Genomic DNA, 17,994 nt, shown 5'->3' on the forward strand with positions numbered 1-17,994 from the left:
CTCCGGCCACCACAGCGCCCTGCATGGCAGCTCCGGCCACCCCAACACCCTGCACGGCCACTCCGGCCACCCCAACGCCCTGCACGGCCACTCCGGCCACCCCAACGCCCTGCACAGCAGCTCCGGCCATCCCAACATCCGCTCCGGCCACCCCAACTCCCTGCACGGCCGCTCCACCCACCCCCACCACTAACAGACCTTCACTCTCATCGCCTGGGTTCAATTATTCCCAGAGAATAATCAGCTCTGAAAAAGAGTCATATAGAATTGTAACATTAACTCTCTTTCTCTCCCCACAAATGCTGCCAGATCGGATTCGTTTTCCCAGCATTTTCTGTTTCTATTTCGGATTTCCAGCGCCTGTATTATTTTCCTTCAATTATTCCCTGTTGGTCCCTCTCACCATGTTTATTCTTAATTCTGCTTTGGCTTTGTCTCCAGGTCTCAAAGTGGGTGGTAACTAGAGCAGTAAATAACATTAATTCCTTCAGGATTGCCGTGAGCATCATGAGGGAGTTACTGAACTGAATGTGTTCAGCAGCAGAGCAGGAACATTGGAACTGAAAGTGGTTTGAATCAGGAAGTGCTGAGTGTGAACATGGCTTCCAGACAGCACGAGCAGAGTTTGTCCGAGGATTTAATTTGTCCCATTTGTCTTGATTTCTTCACTGATCCGGTTTCACTGGAGTGTGGACACAACTTCTGCCGCTCCTGTATCACCCAGTGTTGGGAAAAGGAGAGAATCTCCTGCCCGGATTGTCGACAGGAGTTTCCAGAAAGAAACCTCACAGGAAGTTGGGCCTTAGTGAATCTGGCTGAGAAAGCTCGAAAATTAAAGCTGAATGGGAAAGAGAAGGAAAGTAAACTTCACTGTGAGGAACACCAGGAAGAACTGAAGCTGTTTTGTGAAACTGACAAGAAATTGATCTGTCTGATTTGTAGAGATTCGCGGAAACACAAATCTCACAACTTTCTGCCAATTTTAGAGGCTGTTGAAATCTACAAGGTAAAAGGGAACAGATTTCTCACGTCAGATACCTGGGGGTCAGGTTGCTCGGGATTGGGGGGGGTGGCTCCGTAGGTACAACATTTCTAATTTAGTGGGGAGGGTGAAAGCTGATCTGGCAAGGTGGGATGGTCTCCCTCTGTCACTGGCGGGTCGGGTACAGGCGTTAAAATGAACGTGTTGCCGCGATTCGTGTTTATTTTCCAATACCTGCCAATTTTCCTGCCAAAGGCATTTTTTAGAGAGATTGAAGGGATGATTACCTCATTCATATGGGGAGGGAAGGTGGCCAGAATTAGAAAGGTGCAACTACAGAGAGGAAGGCAGGCATGAGGAAGGCAGGCAGGAGGAAGGCAGGCAGGAGGAAGGCAGGCATGAGGAAGGCAGGCAGGAGGAAGGCAGGCAGGAGGAAGGCAGGCAGGAGGAAGGCAGGCAGGAGGAAGGCAGGCAGGATGAAGGCAGGCAGGAGGAAGGCAGGCAGGAGAAAGGCAGGCAGGAGGAAAGCAGGCAGGAGGAAGGCAGGCAGGAGGAAGGCAGGCAGGAGGAAGGCAGGGGGTTTGGGTCTTCCGAACCTGATGTATTATTACTGGACGGTGAATGTGGAGAAGGTACGGGGCTGGGTCAGAGGGGTTGACTCCCAGTGGGTCAGAATGGAGGAGAGTTTGTGTAGGGGGTCGGGATTGAAGGTGCTAGCAACAGCGCTGCTCCCGACGGCCCCGGAAATACTCAGAGAGTCCGGGAGTAATTGATTTGTTGAGAATTTGGAGGCAGTTTCGCCAGCACTTTAGGTTGGGGGCAGGGTCAGGGAAATGACGAATCGGGGGAACCACAGATTTCAGCCAGGGAAGTGGGATGGAAATTTTCGGAGATGGGAGGAGAAAGGAATTAGGACACTAAAAGATTTGTTTCTTGGGGGTCGGTTTGCAGGATTGAAGGAGCTGGGAGTGAAGTATGGGCTGGAGCAGGGGGAAATATTTAGATACATGCAGGTTCGAGACTTTGCCAGAAAGGAGATACAGAGCTTCCCGGTGGAGCCGGCCTCTACATTGCTGGAGGAGGTGCTGACGACAGGGGGACTGGAGAAGGGGGTAGTGTCAGCGGTGTACGGAGCTATTTTGGAAGAGGATAAGGCAGTGCTGGAAGGGATCAAGGCAAAGTGGGAGGAAGAGTTGGGAGAGGGTATGGAGGAGGGGTTCTGGTGTCAGGTGCTCCGGAGAGTGAACACCTCCACCTCATGTGTGAGATTGGGGCTGATACAGCTGAAGGTGGTATACAGAGCTCACCTCACAAGGACGAGGATGAGCCGGCTCTTTGAGGGGGTAGAAGATGTGTGTGAATGTTGCGGGGGAGCCCCGCAAACCATGTTCATATGTTTTGGTCCTGTCCAAAGCTGGAGGATTACTGGAAGGAGGTGTTTAGGGTAATCTCTAAAGTGGTGCACGTGAAACTGGACATGGGCCCTCGGGAGGCCATATTCGGGGTGTCGGAACAGCCGGGGTTGGAAACGGATGCGGGGGCAGATGTTGTAGCCTTCGCCTCATTGATCGCCCGAAGGCGGATCCTGTTTGGATGGAGATCAACCTCTCCACCTGTGCCCTGGCGTGGCGGGGGGACCTGTTGGAATTCTTGACTCTTGAGAAGGTTAAGTTTGAACTGAGCGGAAGGATGGAGGGGTTCTACAATTCATGGGCGTTATTCATTATGGACTTTTGAGAATTGGATTACATTAAACATTAGGGGGAGGGTTGGGGAGGGGGTCTGTATGTGCTAATGGTGACTATGGGTGATTCCTGTTTCCACTTTATTATTTGTTTATATTAACATGCGGGCTAATGTTTGGGGGTTTGGTGCGAGGATGGGATTGTTGTTATTGATATGGGGATTGACATTACATTCATTACTGATTATTGTTGACTGGTGGTGGCTGTAAATTTGGGGAAAAATGTGAAAAAGGAGGAGAATAAAAATATTTATTGAAAAAAAGGGAACAGATTTGATTCCCTGTAAGAGACTGTTCTTGGAGCGCAGTCGGGGGGGGGGGGGGGGGCTGCCGAGTCTGTGCAGCTACCACTGGGCAGCAAACATGTTGATGATTCGGGAATGGATAATGGAGGGAGAGGGGGCGGCATGGAAAAGACTAGAGGCAGCATCTTGTGTAGGTACCAGCCTGGGGGCACTGGTGACGGCACCGTTGCCGCTTCAGCCGACGGGGTATACCACGAACCCGGTGGTGGCGGCGACGCTGAGGATTTGGGGGCAATGGAGGCGGCATGGGGGGGAGACAGGGGGCCTCAGTCTGGTCCCCGATATGAAACAACCATAGGTTTGCTCCGGGCAGGATAGGTGGCGGCACCGGGCGGGAATTAGAAGGTTGGGGGATTTATTCATTGACGGGACTTTTGCCAGTCTGAGGGCACTGGAGGAGAAATTTGGGTTACCCCCGGGAAATGCCTTCAGGTATAAGCAGGTTCAGGCGTTTGTCAGGAAGCAGGTAGGGGGATTCCCGTTGCTGCCTGCCCGAAGGATATAGGACAGGGTGATCTCGGGCATGTGGGTCGGAGAGGGTAAGATCTCGGAGATATACCAGGAGCTGCAGGAGATGGAGGAAGCCTCGGTGGAGGAGCTGAAGGGTAAGTGGAAAGAGGAGCTGGGTGAGGAGCTGGATGAGGGCCTATGGGCTGACATCCTGGGCAGGGTCAATTCCTCCTCATCTTGCGCCAGGCTCAGCCTGATCCAGTTTAAAGTGGTACACAGGGCGCATATGTTAGGGGCGATGATGAGCAGGTTTTTTGGGGTGGACGACAGATGTGTGAGGTGTTCGGGGAGCCTAGCTAACCACGCCCATATGTTCTGGGCGTGCCTGGCGCTTGCGGAGTTTTGGGAGGGCTTTGCAAAGGTTATGTCTAAGGTCTTGGATACTCGGGTAAAACCGAGTTGGGGGATAGCGATATTTGGGGTATCGGAGGATCCGACGGTGCAGGAGACGAAAGAGGCCGGAGTTCTGGCCTTTGCCTCCTTGGTAGCTGGGAGAAGGCTCTTGTTAATGTGGAGGGACGTGAAACCCCCAAGCGAAGAGGCTTGGGTCAGTGACATGGCGGGATTTCTCAGGTTGGAGAGGATAAAGTTTGCCTTACGAGGGTCCTTGCAGGGGTTCTCCAGGCGGTGGCAACCGTTCCTTGACTTTCTCGCGGAACGTTAGGTGGAGATCAACAGCAGCAGCAACTCAGGGTGGGGGGGGGGGGGGGGGGGGGGGGGGGCTGATTTCTTTCCCCTTTTGAAAGGGGCGTTTGCCCTATTTTGTTTTGAGTTGGGTGTTAATTTGTTAAACTGTTTATCGTTCAGAGGGTTAAGTTGTTCTTTTTGGTTGCCATGTTGCCCTTTTTTCTTTGTATTATTTTCCTTTTTGGAGTAGAACATAGAACATCGAACATTACAGCGCAGTACGGGCCCTTCGGCCCTCGATGTTGCGCCGACCTGTGAAACCATCTGAAGCCTATCTGACCTACACTATTCCATTTTCATCCATGTGTCTATCCAGTGACCACTTAAATGCCCTTAAAGTTGGCGAGTCTACTACTGTTGCAGGCAGGGTGTTCCACACCCCTACTACTCTCTGAGTAAAGAAACTGCCTCTGACATCTGTCCTATATCTATCACCCCTCAATTTAAAGCTATGTCCCCTCATGTTGGTCATCACCATCCGAGGAAAAAGACTCTCACTGTCCACCCTATCTAACCCTCTGACTATCTTATATGTCTCTATTAAGTCACCTCTCAGCCTTCTCCTCTCTAACAAAAACAACCTCAAGTCCCTGAGCCTTTCCTCGTAAGACCTTCCCTCCATACCAGGCAACATCCTAGTAAATCTCCTCTGAACCCTTTCCAAAGCTTCCACATCCTTCCTATAATGTGGTGACCAGAACTGCACGCAGTACTCCAGGTGCGGCCGCACCAGAGTTATGTACAGCTGCAGCATGACCTTGTGGTTCCGAAACTCAATCCCCCTACTGATAAAGGCTAGCACACCATATGCCTTCTTAACAGCCCTATTAACCTGGGTGGCAACTTTCAGGGATTTATGTACCTGGATGCCGAGATCTCTCTGTTCATCTACACTACCAAGAATCTTGCCATTAGCCCAGTACTCTGCATTCCAGTTACTCCTTCCAAAGTGAACCACCTCACACTTTTCCGCATTAAACTCCATCCGCCACCTCTCAGCCCAGCTCTGCAGCTTATCTATGTCCCTCTGTATCCTATAGCATACTTCAGCACTATCCACAACTCCACCGACCTTCGTGTCATCTGCAAATTTACTAACCCATCCTTCTACACCCTCTTCCAGGTCATTTATAAAAATGACAAACAGCAGTGTCCCCAAAACAGATCCTTGCGGTACACCACTAGTAACTGAACTCCAGGATGAACATTTGCCATCAACCACCACCCTCTGTCTTCTTTCAGCTAGCCAATTACTGATCCAAACCGCTAAATCACCTTCAATCCCATACTTCCTTATTTTCTGCAATAGCCTACCGTGGGGAACCTTATCAAACGCCTTACTGAAATCCATATACACCACATCAACCGCTTTACCCTCATCCACCTGCTTTGTCACCTTCTCAAAAAACTAAATAAGGTTTGTGAGGCATGACCTACCCTTCACAAAACCTTGTAGACTATCGCTAATCAACTTGTTCTTTTCAAGATGATTATAAATCCTATCACTTATAACCTTTTCCAACATTTTACCCACAACCGAAGTAAGGCTCACAGGTCTATAATTACCAGGGTTGTCTCTACTCCCCTTCTTGAACAAGGGGACAACATTTGCTATCCTCCAGTCTTCCGGCACTATTCCTGTCGACAAAGACGACATAAAGATCAAGGACAAAGGCTCAGCAATCTCCTCCCTGGCTTCCCAGAGAATCCTAGGATAAATCCCATCTGGCCCAGAGGACTTATCTATTTTGACATTTTCCAAAATTGATAACACCTCCTCCTTTTGATCCACAATTACATCTAGCCTGGTTGACTGAACTAGTGTTTTGTAAAATTATTGAAAAACTTTGAATAACTACATTTAAAAAAAAAGATTTGATCACCTGATTATCTGATCACATTTTCAGGATCTAACACTTTTATTTTCTGATTTTCTCTCCCAATCCCAGGATGGGGTGAAATCTTCCTTAGATTCTCTCACACAGAAGAAATCGACGGTTCTAGAAATGGAGCAGCAGCAGAAACAGAAGATTTCCCAAATTAGGGTAAAGTCTCCCTGTGCTGAGCTTCCAAATTTAATTCATTATTTTATTGTTTTTATGACAGAAACATATTGGGCGAAATTCTCCCAAAACGGGAGAAATCGTCAAACTGCCGTAAAACCCGGGCGGGTTTTACGGCATCGCGCCCCTTCCCGACGGGGGACCGATTCTGGTCCGCCGTCGGGGCTAGCATCCCGACGTCGGAGGCTCCGACAAGTCGGGCTTAACGAAAATCGTTAAACCCGCTTGTCGGACTTAGCGCCGGCTGACGCGTCATATGACGTCAGCCGCGCATGCGCAGGTGGGAAGACTCCACCCGCGCATGCGCGGGTGACGTCAGCGCGTTTTTTGCGCGAAACCCGCGCATGCGCGGTCCGGGTTGCCCCTCAGCCGCCCCGCGTATTGATACTGCGGGGCGGCGGAAGGACAAATAGTGCGCGGGCATCGGGCCCGCTGCCCGCGATCGGTGGGCACCGATCGCGGGCCCATGGCACCCTTGGCACGGCCGTGGTACTGCCGTGCCAATCGGTGCCATGGTTATTTTTTTCCAGGTGGTCACGACGTTTTTACGAATGGCAGGACCAGGTGTGTTTGCCGTTCGTAAAAAGGTCGTAAAGGGCTGGGACTTCGGCCCTTCTAACAGCTGTGAATCGCTGCCGGCCGTAAAAAAAACGGCGGCAGCGATTCGTGTCGGGATTTCGGCGGGGGGGGGGGAGAATAGCGGGAGGGCGTCAAAAAAGTCGGGAAGGCCCTCCCGCTATTCTCCCACCCGTCGTGGGCAGGGGGAGAATTTCGCCCATTATTTTTAATGTTTCTTCTTATAGAAACAGTCGGTCAGTCTGCAGAGTCACATCACATCCGAGTTCACTAAAATGCACCAGATTCTCACTGAGATAGAGCAGCGTTTCATCCGAGATCTCAGGGAAGAAGAGGAAAAAATTCTAAAACCAATGGAGGAAAATCTTTGTGAAATTCAGGAGAATTTAAACTCTATTCAGGAGAAACTCTCAAAGTTGAAAAACCAGTTGGAACAAAAAGACGGAGTGAGATTTCTGAAGGTGAGGGATTATATTTCAGTTTAGTTCAGTGAAAGTTCACAGTCACAACATGATCCACACGAGCCTCCTCCCATCCTACTTCATTTCCCTGTCAATATATCCTTCTGTTCCTTTCTCCCTCATGTGTTTATCCAGCTTCTCCTTAAATGTATCCCTGCCTTTCCCTGGGTGGGTGGAAATTAATGCTCCCCCCCCCCCCAGGGTACATTTAGTCAGGGTGTGGGGTGAGTGGAAGGCGACATGGGGAATGACACTGTGTGGAGTTTCTGTTGTCTTTCCATCTCTACACAGATTAAGTCCGTGGTGGTAAGTCTTGTGGGACAGCCTTCCTGTAACCAATTCACCCCCATAACGAACCCGTAACCCCCCCCCCCCGCTACCTTCCCCCGATTTCCGTCCATTTTCCCCTGATTCTTGGCCACCCGACTAATTCTTCCTCTTGTACGTTGGCCACAAACAGGTCCCGGAACAATTGCATGAATGGCTCCCACGTTCTATGGAAGCCGTCGTCTGACCCTCGGATGGCGAATTTGATTTTCTCCATTTGGAGAGATTCCGAGAGGTCGGACAGCCAGTCTGCAGCTCTGGGCGGTGCTGCTGACCGCCAGCCAAACAGGATTCTACGGCGGGCGATCAGGGAGGCAAAGGCAAGGACGTCCGCCCTCCTCCCCAGGAATAGATCTGGCTGGTCTGAAACCCCGAAGACCGCCATTATCGGGCATGGCTCCACCCTCACCCCCACCACTTTGGACATAGCCTCGAAGAAGGCTGTCCAGAACTCCACAAGTCTGGGGCAAGACCAGAACATGTGGGCGTGGTTGGCCGGGCCTCTTTGGCACCGTTCACATCTGTCCTCCACCTCCGGGAAGAACCTACTCATACGGTTTCTCGTTAAGTGGGCTCTATGTACCACTTTTAGTTGCGTCAGGCTGAGCCTTGCGCATGTGGAGGTGGAGTTGACCCTATGCAGTGCTTCGCTCCAGAGTCCCCACCCTATCTCCATCCCCAGGTCGTCCTCCCATTTCCTTCTTGTTGTGTCCAGTACGGTGTCGCCCCTTTCTACCAGTCGGTCATACATGTCACTACAGTTCCCTTTCTCTAGGATACTTGCGTCCAGTAGGTCTTCCAGTAGTGTCTGTCGTGGCGGTTGTGGGTATGTCCTTGTCTCCTTTCGTAGGAAGTTTTTGAGCTGCAGGTACCATAGCTCGTTCCCCCCAGCTAGCTGAAATTTCTCTGTCAGTTCGTCCAGTGTTGCGATCCTGTCGTCCGTGTATAGGTCCCTGACTGTCAGTGTCCCCCCGTCCTGCCTCCAACTTTTGAAGGTGGCGTCAGTCAGTGCTGGTGTGAACCTATGGTTGTTGCAGATGGGAGCCTTGTCCGACATTTTGGTCAGGCCAAATTGCTGCCGCAGTTGGTTCCAGGATTGGAGGGTGGCTGTCACCACTGGGCTGCTGGAGTGTTTTTTGGGTGGGGATGGGAGTGCTGCCGTGGCGAGGGCCCGGAGGGAGGTTCCCATGCAGGAGGCCTCCTCCGCACGTACCCACTCGGCTTCTGGCTCCTGGATCCATCCCCTTACTCGCTCGGCTGTTGCCGCCCAGTGGTAGAATTGTAGATTCGGGAGGGCTAACCCCCCCCTGGATTTTGTTTTTTGTAGGACCTTCTTTGGGATCCTAGCATTTTTACCCCCCATACGAACGCCATGATAAGTTTGTCCAGCGCTTTGAAAAAGGCCTTGGGGATGTAGATCGGAATGGATCTAAACAGGAAGAGGAACCTGGGCAGTACGTTCATTTTGATCGTCTGGACTCTCCCCGCGAGGGAGAGCGGGAGTGTGTTCCATCTTTGCAGGTCCTTTTTAACTTCCTCCGTCAGGCTGGTGAGGTTCCATTTGTGGATCCCTTTCCAGTCATGGGCTATGTAGATCCCCAGGTAGCGGAATTTGTGTCGGGCTTGTTTGAACGGCAGCCCCTTTAGTGCTGCCCCCCCCCCCCCCCCCCTTGCGGGTGTACTGGGAAGATCTCACTTTTGCTCATGTTGAGTTTGTAGCCCGAGAAGGCTCCAAACTCTTTCAGGAGCGCGATGATTCCGTCCATGCTGCTTTGTGGGTCCGAGATATAGAGGATCAGATCATTCGCATAGAGTGAGACTCTGTGCTCTCTACCTCCCCTTCGGATCCCCCTCCAATTTTTTGCTGCCCTGAGCGCGATTGCTAGCGGTTCGATTGCTAGTGCGAACAGCAGCGGGGACAGTGGGCATCCTTGTCTGGTGCCCCTGTGCAGCTGGAAGTATTGGGAGTTGGTATTGTTGGTCCGTACACTCGCCATGGGAGCGTTGTATAGGAGCTTTACCCAAGCGGTGAACCCTGTTCCAAGCCCGAACCGCTCCAGTACCTCTATGAGGTATTTCCATTCGACTCTGTCGAAGGCCTTTTCTGCGTCCAGGGAGACGATCACCTCTTGTGTTCTCTCCCCGGAGGAGGTCATTATCACGTTCAGCAGGCGCCTGATGTTCGCGGTAAGCTGTCTACCTTTGACGAAGCCCGTCTGGTCCTCTGTGACCACCTCAGGTACACAGTCTTCTAGCCTTTTGGCTAGGGTTTTGGCCAGTATTTTGGCGTCTGCGTTCAGCAGAGATATGGGTCTGTATGACCCACATTCCGTTGGGTCTTTGTCTTTCTTAGGTATCAGCGAGATTGAGGCCTGTGCTAATGTGGGTGGCAGTGTGCCCCTAGCTAGCGAGTCTGTGAACATCTCCCGCAGGTACGGGGCCAGCGCTGTCGCAAATTTTTTGTAGAAGTCCGCCGGGAATCCGTCCGGTCCCGGCGCCTTCCCCGTCTGCATGGAGCTAATGCTCTCCATGATCTCTCCCAGTGCTAGTGGTGCTTCCAGATCCCGTTTTCTGCCCTCTCCCACGACTGGTATGTCCAGTCCATCAAGAAACCGGTTCATCCCAGCCTTCCCTGTTGGGGGCTCTGAGGTGTACAGCTCTTGGTAGAAGGCCTTGAAGGTTTTGTTAATCCTCTCTGTTTCCAACGTGCCTCTGGTACCTCTGATTTGCGCAATTTCCCTGCTGGCTGCCTGCTTTCTCAGCTGGTGTGCCAACAGGCGGCTGGCTTTGTCTCCGTGTTCGTACAGGGCCCCGCGTGCCTGGCGGAGTTGGTGCACTGCTTTCCTGGTGGAGAGCAGGTCAAAGTTCCTTTGTAATTCTTTTCTCTCCGCCAGGAGCTCTACGGGCGGGGCCTCGGAGTATTTACGGCAGTATGGAGTCGACCAGCTTCTGCCCAGCCACCCTTTCCTCCCTATCTCTTTGCGCTTTGAAGGCAATGATTTCCCCTCTTAGTACGGCCTTAAGCGCTTCCCAGAATGTGGAGGATGATACCTCCCCGTTTTGGTTGTTCTCCGTGTACTCCGCTATGGCCCGCTCTATCCTTTCGCTGAAGGCCTTGTCAGCTAGTAAGGCACCGTCCAACCTCCATGTGGGGCGCTGGGCCCTTCCCGTCTCCAGCCGCACGTCCATGTAGTGTGGAGCGTGGTCTGATATTACAATTGCGGAGTATTCCACCTTGTCTATCCCTGGAAGCACCGTTTTCCCCACCACAAAGATGTCAATTCTGGTGTACACGTTGTGTACTGGGGAGAAGAAGGAGAATTCTTTCTCCCCCGGGTGGGCGAATCTCCAGGGGTCCACTGCTCCCATCTGCTCCATATAGTGACTGAGTTCCCTTGCCATGCTTGAGGTTTTCCCCGTTTTGGAGTTTGATCTGTCCGTCTTTGGATCCTGTACACAGTTGAAGTTCCCCCTCATGATTAGTCGGTGCGTCGCTATGTCCGGGATTTCTGCCATGGTCTTTTGGATGAAGCTCGTGTCGTCCCAGTTGGGCGCGTACACGTTGACTAGAACTACCGGCGCCCCATCCAGGGCCCCGCTGACCATGACATACCGCCCCCCTGGGTCTGTAACCGTCTTTGTCGCCCTAAACCTTGTCCTCTTGCCGATCAGGATCACCACCCCCCTGGCCCTTGTCCCAGGAATGGTAGGTTTGTCCCACCCAGCCCTTTCTTACCCGCAGTTGGTCCTGCTCCCTCAGGTGCGTCTCTTGGAGGAAGACTATGTCGGCCCTCATGTTTCTGAGGTGGGTGAGGACTCTAGATCTCTTCACTGGGCCGTTAAGTCCCCTTACGTTCCAGGTGATTATCCTGGTGGGGGGCTTCTGCCCCCTCGCTCCTATGGGATTAACCATATTTGTCCGGTGGACGCGCCCCTGCCCTCTGGGGTTTCCCTTTGTTAGGGGGACGTCCAGGATGGCCGCTATCACTGCTCTCCCCATGCGGTCGGGTCTCTGCGCTCCGGGGTTTCCCCTTGTCCCGGGGTCACCCGCCATGGCCGTCCACTGTGTGTCCGCCACGCGGGTAGTCCCCTGCACTCCAGGGGCCCCCTTCGCCCACAGACCGTACTGGGTGGGTGCTTGCAGCGGTTCCCTGTTTCGAGCCCTTGGTTGTGGCACTTTGTAGCCCTGTTCCTTTTCTGGCCTCTTTTGTCCCTTTGTCCCTGCATTTCCCCTCCCTGGTCTCTCGCACCCTGAGTGCCCCCTCCCCTCCCGCTCTCTCCCTTTTCCCCCCTCCCCTGTATACCCCTCCTTTGCCCCTCTATCCCCTATTCCTGTCCCCATTTGCTCTCCCGACTTTGATGGGTGATCCCCCCCCTCCCCTACCTGGCGCCTTCCCCCCTGTTGAGGGTGCGCTGCGGCCCTGCTTTGTTGCGTGCCCCCGTCGCTAGCTTTCCTACTAGTACAGTGGCTCCCCTGTCGGAGGTTGCTGTCCCGCTTCTCCTCTGCCTGGCCTCTACGGTTTTCTGCCCGCTCCTCCTCCACCTTACCCTGCACCCCTCTCGCCTGCTCTCCCTTCTCCAATACTCCCGTTCCCTTGTGCTGGGGCCTGGCCTCCCACCTGGAGCGGTCCCTTGGGCAGTGGGTTTTTTTTGTTCTGGGTGTTCCTGCCGGGGGGGAGGGGGCTGGCTTTGCCTCGCCCCCCCCCCCCCCCCCCCCCCCCCCGTCGGCATGTCGTTTCTCCTTGCCATGGGCCCCTCGTCCCTACCTCCCCTGGCATTTTTCCAGCCCGTACTCCTCGACGAACCTATTCGCCTCAGCAGGGGCTGTAAAGAAATATTCCTTGTTTTGGTATGTGACCCAGAGTTTCGCTGGGTACAGCATACCAAAACGCACTTTGTTCTTGTAGAGAGCTGCTTTCGCTCTGTTGAACTCAGCCCGTCTCTTAGTTATGTCCGCTCCAAGATCCTCGTAGACTCGGATGGCGTGCCCTTCCCATTTGCAGGCTCTATTTTCCTTGGCCCAGCGCATGATTGTCTCCCTATCCCGGTACCGGTGCAGTTTGGCTATGACTGCTCTCGGTTGTTCCCCTGCCTTAGGCTTCGGGCGCAGCGACCGATGAGCTCTGTCCATTTCCGGTGGGGTGGGAAAAGTGTCCCCCCCCCACTAAGGAGCCCAGCAACGCAGCCACGAATGTTGTGGGGTTTCTGCCCTCGATCCCCTCTGGCAGGCCCACTATCTTAACATTTTGCCTTCTCGAGCTTTTTTCCTGGTCGTCTACCCTGCCCTTCAGGCTCCCCTGTGTTGCACCCAGTCTCGCCACTTCCCTCTCCAGGGCCGTGACCCGGTCGCTCATGTCGGTCGCTGCTTTCTCCAGCTCTTAAATGGTTGCCTCATGGGCTTCCAGCTTCTCCCCTTGGACTTCCAGTTTCTCCCCTTGGGCATCCACTTTCTCCTCCAATCTGGTCAGAGCCTGCTGCACCCCTGACATGGCCCTGGTCACTGCTGCCTGTGCTGCGGCCTCTGCGTCCGCTTTCAACTCTGCCTTGATTGCCTGCAGCTGCTCCCTCACCACCCCGGCAAAAGCTGCCTTCCAATTCACGCCCCCCTCCAACCCCAGGGGAGAGGGTACCTGTCTGTCCAGCTCTTTTTGATGCGGCGATACATCCGTCCCGCCGCTTCGTGTGCTGATTCGTTCGCCCGAGCTAACTTGCCCTTTGTCCCGTCTGCTTCTGATGCCCCCTTTCCCTTGGCTCCCTTCTGGCATTTTTTTCTCCCCCTTCCCTTTCATCTTTTCTTCTCCCCTTGTTTTTCTTTTCCCCCCTTTTCCGCACCCTATTTTTATTTTATTTATTATTATTATTATTTTTTTTTTTTTAATTTCCCCCTCCCCTCTTTCCTTTACCCCTTTATTTTATTTATTTATTTCTTAATTATTTTCTCTCCTCCTCCCCGCTTTTATGCAACTCCTCTCAGATGGACTTACTTTTGCTGGGAGCGAGTGTAAAAAGAGAGAAAATAGTATATATACCCCATCCTCTCTCTTTAACAGTTTTCTTTTGGGTTTTTTTAAAAAAAGAAATAAAAGTCCTTTTTTGTTTTCTCTCCCCCTTCCTTTCTCCTCACTCACCCAGGAGAGAGAGAGAGAGAGAGAGAGAGAGGCTTTTGCCCAGTCCCTTTGTTCTTGCCACGTGGTGGTCGCTGCCGTTTGGGGGGGGGCGTTGGGCCGGTCCCCGCTGCCGCACTTCGCACCCCGCGTCCTCCTGGTCACTGCCGCCGGCTGGGCCCCCCTTCGGTCCCTGCCGCACCGCTCTTGGCCTGCGTTGGGGGGGGGGGGGGGGTTGGACCTGCCGCTGCCGCTGCCCCTCTGCTGCCGCCGCCGCCGCCAAGCCCCTCTGTCGCCGCCGCTGCCGCCAAGACCCTCTGCTGCCGCCGCTGCCGCCAAGCCCCTCTGTCGCCGCCGCTGCCGCCAAGCCCCTCTGTCGCTGCCGCCAAGCCCCTCTGTCGCCGCCGCTGCCGCCAAGACCCTCTGCTGCCGCCGCCGCCGCCAAGCCCCTCTGTCGCCGCCGCTGCCGCCAAGACCCTCTGCTGCCGCCGCTGCCGCCAAGCCCCTCTGTCGCCGCCGCCGCCGCCAAGCCCCTCTGTCGCCGCCGCCGCCAAGCCCCTCTGCTGCCGCCGCCGCCAAGCCCCTCTGCTGCCGCCGCTGCCGCCAAGCCCCTCTGCCGCCGCCGCTGCCGCCAAGCCCCTCTACCGCCGCCGCTGCCGCCAAGCCCCTCTGCTGCCGCCGCTGCCGCCAAGCCCCTCTGCCGCCGCCGCTGCCGCCAAGCCCCTCTGCTGCCGCCGCTGCCGCCAAGCCCCTCTGCCGCCGCCGCTGCCGCCAAGCCCCTCTGCCGCCGCCGCTGCCGCCAAGCCCCTCTGCTGCCGCCGCTGCCGCCAAGCCCCTCTGCTGCCGCCGCCGCCAAGCCCCTCTGTCGCCGCCGCTGCCGCCAAGCCCCTCTGCTGCCGCCGCTGCCGCCAAGCCCCTCTGCTGCCGCCGCTGCCGCCAAGCCCCTCTGCTGCCGCCGCTGCCGCCAAGCCCCTCTGCTGCCGCCGCTGCCGCCAAGCCCCTCTGCTGCCGCCGCCGCCAAGCCCCTCTGTCGCCGCTGCCGCCAAGCCCCTCTGCTGCCGCCGCTGCCGCCAAGCCCCTCTGTCGCCGCTGCCGCCAAGCCCCTCTGTCGCCGCTGCCGCCAAGCCCCTCTGCTGCCGCCGCTGCCGCCAAGCCCCTCTGCTGCCGCCGCTGCCGCCAAGCCCCTCTGCTGCCGCCGCTGCCGCCAAGCCCCTCTGTCGCCGCCGCTGCCGCCAAGCCCCTCTGCTGCCGCCGCTGCCGCCAAGCCCCTCTGTCGCCGCCGCTGCCGCCAAGCCCCTCTGTCGCCGCCGCTGCCGCCAAGCCCCTCTGCTGCCGCCGCTGCCGCCAAGCCCCTCTGCCGCCGCCGCTGCCGCCAAGCCCCTCTGCTGCCGCCGCTGCCGCCAAGCCCCTCTGCCGCCGCCGCTGCCGCCAAGCCCCTCTGCTGCCGCCAAGCCCCTCTGCCGCCGCCGCTGCCGCCAAGCCCCTCTGCTGCCGCCAAGCCCCTCTGTCGCCGCCGCCGCTGCCGCCAAGCCCCTCTGTCGCCGCCGCTGCCGCCAAGCCCCTCTGCTGCCGCCAAGCCCCTCTGTCGCCGCCGCCGCTGCTGCCAAGCCCCTCTGTCGCCGCCGCCGCCAAGCCCCTCTGTCGCCGCCGCCGCCAAGCCCCTCTGTCGCCGCCAAGCCCCTCTGTCGCCGCCGCTGCCGCCAAGCCCCTCTGTCGCCGCCAAGCCCCTCTGCTGCCGCCGCTGCCGCCAAGCCCCTCTGTCGCAGCCGCCGCCAAGCCCCTCTGTCGCCGCTGCCGCCAAGCCCCTCTGTCGCCGCTGCCGCCAAGCCCCTCTGTCGCTGCCAAGCCCCTCTGTCACCGCTGCCGCCGCCGCCAAGCCCCTCTGTCGCCGCCAAGCCCCTCTGTCGCCGCCAAGCCCCTCTGTCGCCGCCAAGCCCCTCTGTCGCCGCCAAGCCCCTCTGTCGCCGCCAAGCCCCTCTGTCGCCGCTGCCGCCAAGCCCCTCTGTCGCCGCCAAGCCCCTCTGTCGCCGCCAAGCCCCTCTGTCGCCGCTGCCGCCGCCGCCAAGCCCCTCTGTCGCCGCTGCCACCACCGCCAAGCCCCTCTGTCGCCGCCGCCGCCAAGCCCCTCTGTCGCCGCTGCCACCGCCGCCAAGCCCCTCTGTCGCCGCCGCCGCCAAGCCCCTCTGTCGCCGCTGCCGCCGCCGCCAAGCCCATCTGTCGCCGCCGCCGCCAAGCCCCTCTGTCGCTGCCGCCGCCAAGCCCCTCTGTCGCTGCCGCCGCCGCCGCCAAGCCCCTCTGTCGCTGCCGCCGCCGCCGCCAAGCCCCTCTGTCGCCGCTGCCGCCGCCGCCAAGCCCCTCTGTCGCCGCCGCCGCCAAGCCCCTCTGTCGCCGCCAAGCCCCTCTGTCGCCGCCGCCGCCAAGCCCCTCTGTCGCTGCCGCCGCCAAGCCCCTCTGTCGCTGCCGCCGCCGCCGCCAAGCCCCTCTGTCGCTGCCGCCGCCAAGCCCCTCTGTCGCTGCCGCCGCCGCCGCCAAGCCCCTCTGTCGCTGCCGCCGCCGCCGCCAAGCCCCTCTGTCGCCGCCGCCGCCGCCGCCAAGCCCCTCTGCTGCCGCCAAGCCCCTCTGTCGCCGCTGCCGCCGCCGCCAAGCCCCTCTGTCGCGCTGCCGCCAAGCCCCTCTGCCGCCGCCAAGCCCCTCTGTCGCCGCCAAGCCCCTCTGTCGCCGCCGCCGCCAAGCCCCTCTGTCGCCGCTGCCACCGCCGCCAAGCCCCTCTGTCGCCGCCGCCGCCAAGCCCCTCTGTCGCCGCCAAGCCCCCCTGTCGCCGCCGCCGCCAAGCCCCTCTGTCGCCGCCGCCGCCGCCAAGCCCCTCTGTCGCCGCTGCCGCCAAGCCCCTCTGTCGCCGCTCTGTCGCCGCTGCCACCGCCGCCAAGCCCCTCTGTCGCCGCCGCCGCCAAGCCCCTCTGTCGCCGCTGCCGCCGCCGCCAAGCCCCTCTGTCGCCGCCGCCGCCAAGCCCCTCTGTCGCTGCCGCCGCCAAGCCCCTCTGTCGCTGCCGCCGCCAAGCCCCTCTGTCGCTGCCGCCGCCAAGCCCCTCTGTCGCCGCTGCCGCCGCCGCCAAGCCCCTCTGTCGCCGCCGCCGCCAAGCCCCTCTGTCGCTGCCGCCGCCAAGCCCCTCTGTCGCTGCCGCCGCCAAGCCCCTCTGTCGCTGCCGCCAAGCCCCTCTGTCGCCGCTGCCACCGCCGCCAAGCCCCTCTGTCGCTGCCGCCGCCGCCGCCAAGCCCCTCTGTTGCCGCTGCCACCGCCGCCAAGCCCCTCTGTCGCCGCCGCCGCCAAGCCCCTCTGCCGCCGCTGCCGCCGCCGCCAAGCCCCTCTGTCGCCGCCGCCGCCAAGCCCCTCTGTCGCCGCCGCCGCCAAGCCCCTCTGTCGCTGCCGCCGCCAAGCCCCTCTGTCGCTGCCGCCAAGCCCCTCTGTCGCTGCCGCCGCCGCCGCCAAGCCCCTCTGTCGCTGCCGCCGCCAAGCCCCTCTGTCGCTGCCGCCGCCGCCGCCAAGCCCCTCTGTCGCTGCCGCCGCCGCCGCCAAGCCCCTCTGTCGCCGCTGCCGCCGCCGCCAAGCCCCTCTGTCGCCGCTGCCGCCAAGCCCCTCTGTCGCCGCTGCCGCCGCCGCCAAGCCCCTCTGTCGCGCTGCCGCCAAGCCCCTCTGCCGCCGCCAAGCCCCTCTGTCGCCGCCAAGCCCCTCTGTCGCCGCCGCCGCCAAGCCCCTCTGTCGCCGCTGCCACCGCCGCCAAGCCCCTCTGTCGCCGCCGCCGCCAAGCCCCTCTGTCGCCGCCAAGCCCCTCTGTCGCCGCCGCCGCCAAGCCCCTCTGTCGCCGCCGCCGCCGCCAAGCCCCTCTGTCGCCGCTGCCGCCCACCCCCTCTGTCGCCGCTCTGTCGCCGCTGCCACCGCCGCCAAGCCCCTCTGTCGCCGCCGCCGCCAAGCCCCTCTGTCGCCGCTGCCGCCGCCGCCAAGCCCCTCTGTCGCCGCCGCCGCCAAGCCCCTCTGTCGCTGCCGCCGCCAAGCCCCTCTGTCGCTGCCGCCGCCAAGCCCCTCTGTCGCTGCCGCCGCCAAGCCCCTCTGTCGCCGCTGCCGCCGCCGCCAAGCCCCTCTGTCGCCGCCGCCGCCAAGCCCCTCTGTCGCTGCCGCCGCCAAGCCCCTCTGTCGCTGCCGCCGCCAAGCCCCTCTGTCGCTGCCGCCAAGCCCCTCT

The 17,994-nt window shown here is 58.6% G+C and overlaps 1 protein-coding gene across 1 annotated transcript in view; it reads left to right on the forward strand.

The window, feature by feature from the left end:
- The first annotated feature begins 511 nt into the window (after positions 1–511).
- LOC119975837 (zinc-binding protein A33-like) overlaps positions 512–17,994 on the forward strand; it is a 32,207-nt gene continuing 14,724 nt past the window's right edge. The window contains exons 1-3 of the mRNA XM_038815717.1: positions 512–1,006; positions 6,178–6,273; positions 7,095–7,328. Of these exons, the coding sequence (XP_038671645.1) occupies positions 599–1,006; positions 6,178–6,273; positions 7,095–7,328 (738 nt within the window). The 5' untranslated portion in view covers positions 512–598. The remainder of the gene's footprint in view (positions 1,007–6,177; positions 6,274–7,094; positions 7,329–17,994) is intronic.

The sequence above is a fragment of the Scyliorhinus canicula genome, chromosome 13 (genome assembly GCF_902713615.1).
Source record: "Scyliorhinus canicula chromosome 13, sScyCan1.1, whole genome shotgun sequence".
In the NCBI taxonomy this organism is placed as follows: Eukaryota; Metazoa; Chordata; class Chondrichthyes; order Carcharhiniformes; family Scyliorhinidae; genus Scyliorhinus; species Scyliorhinus canicula.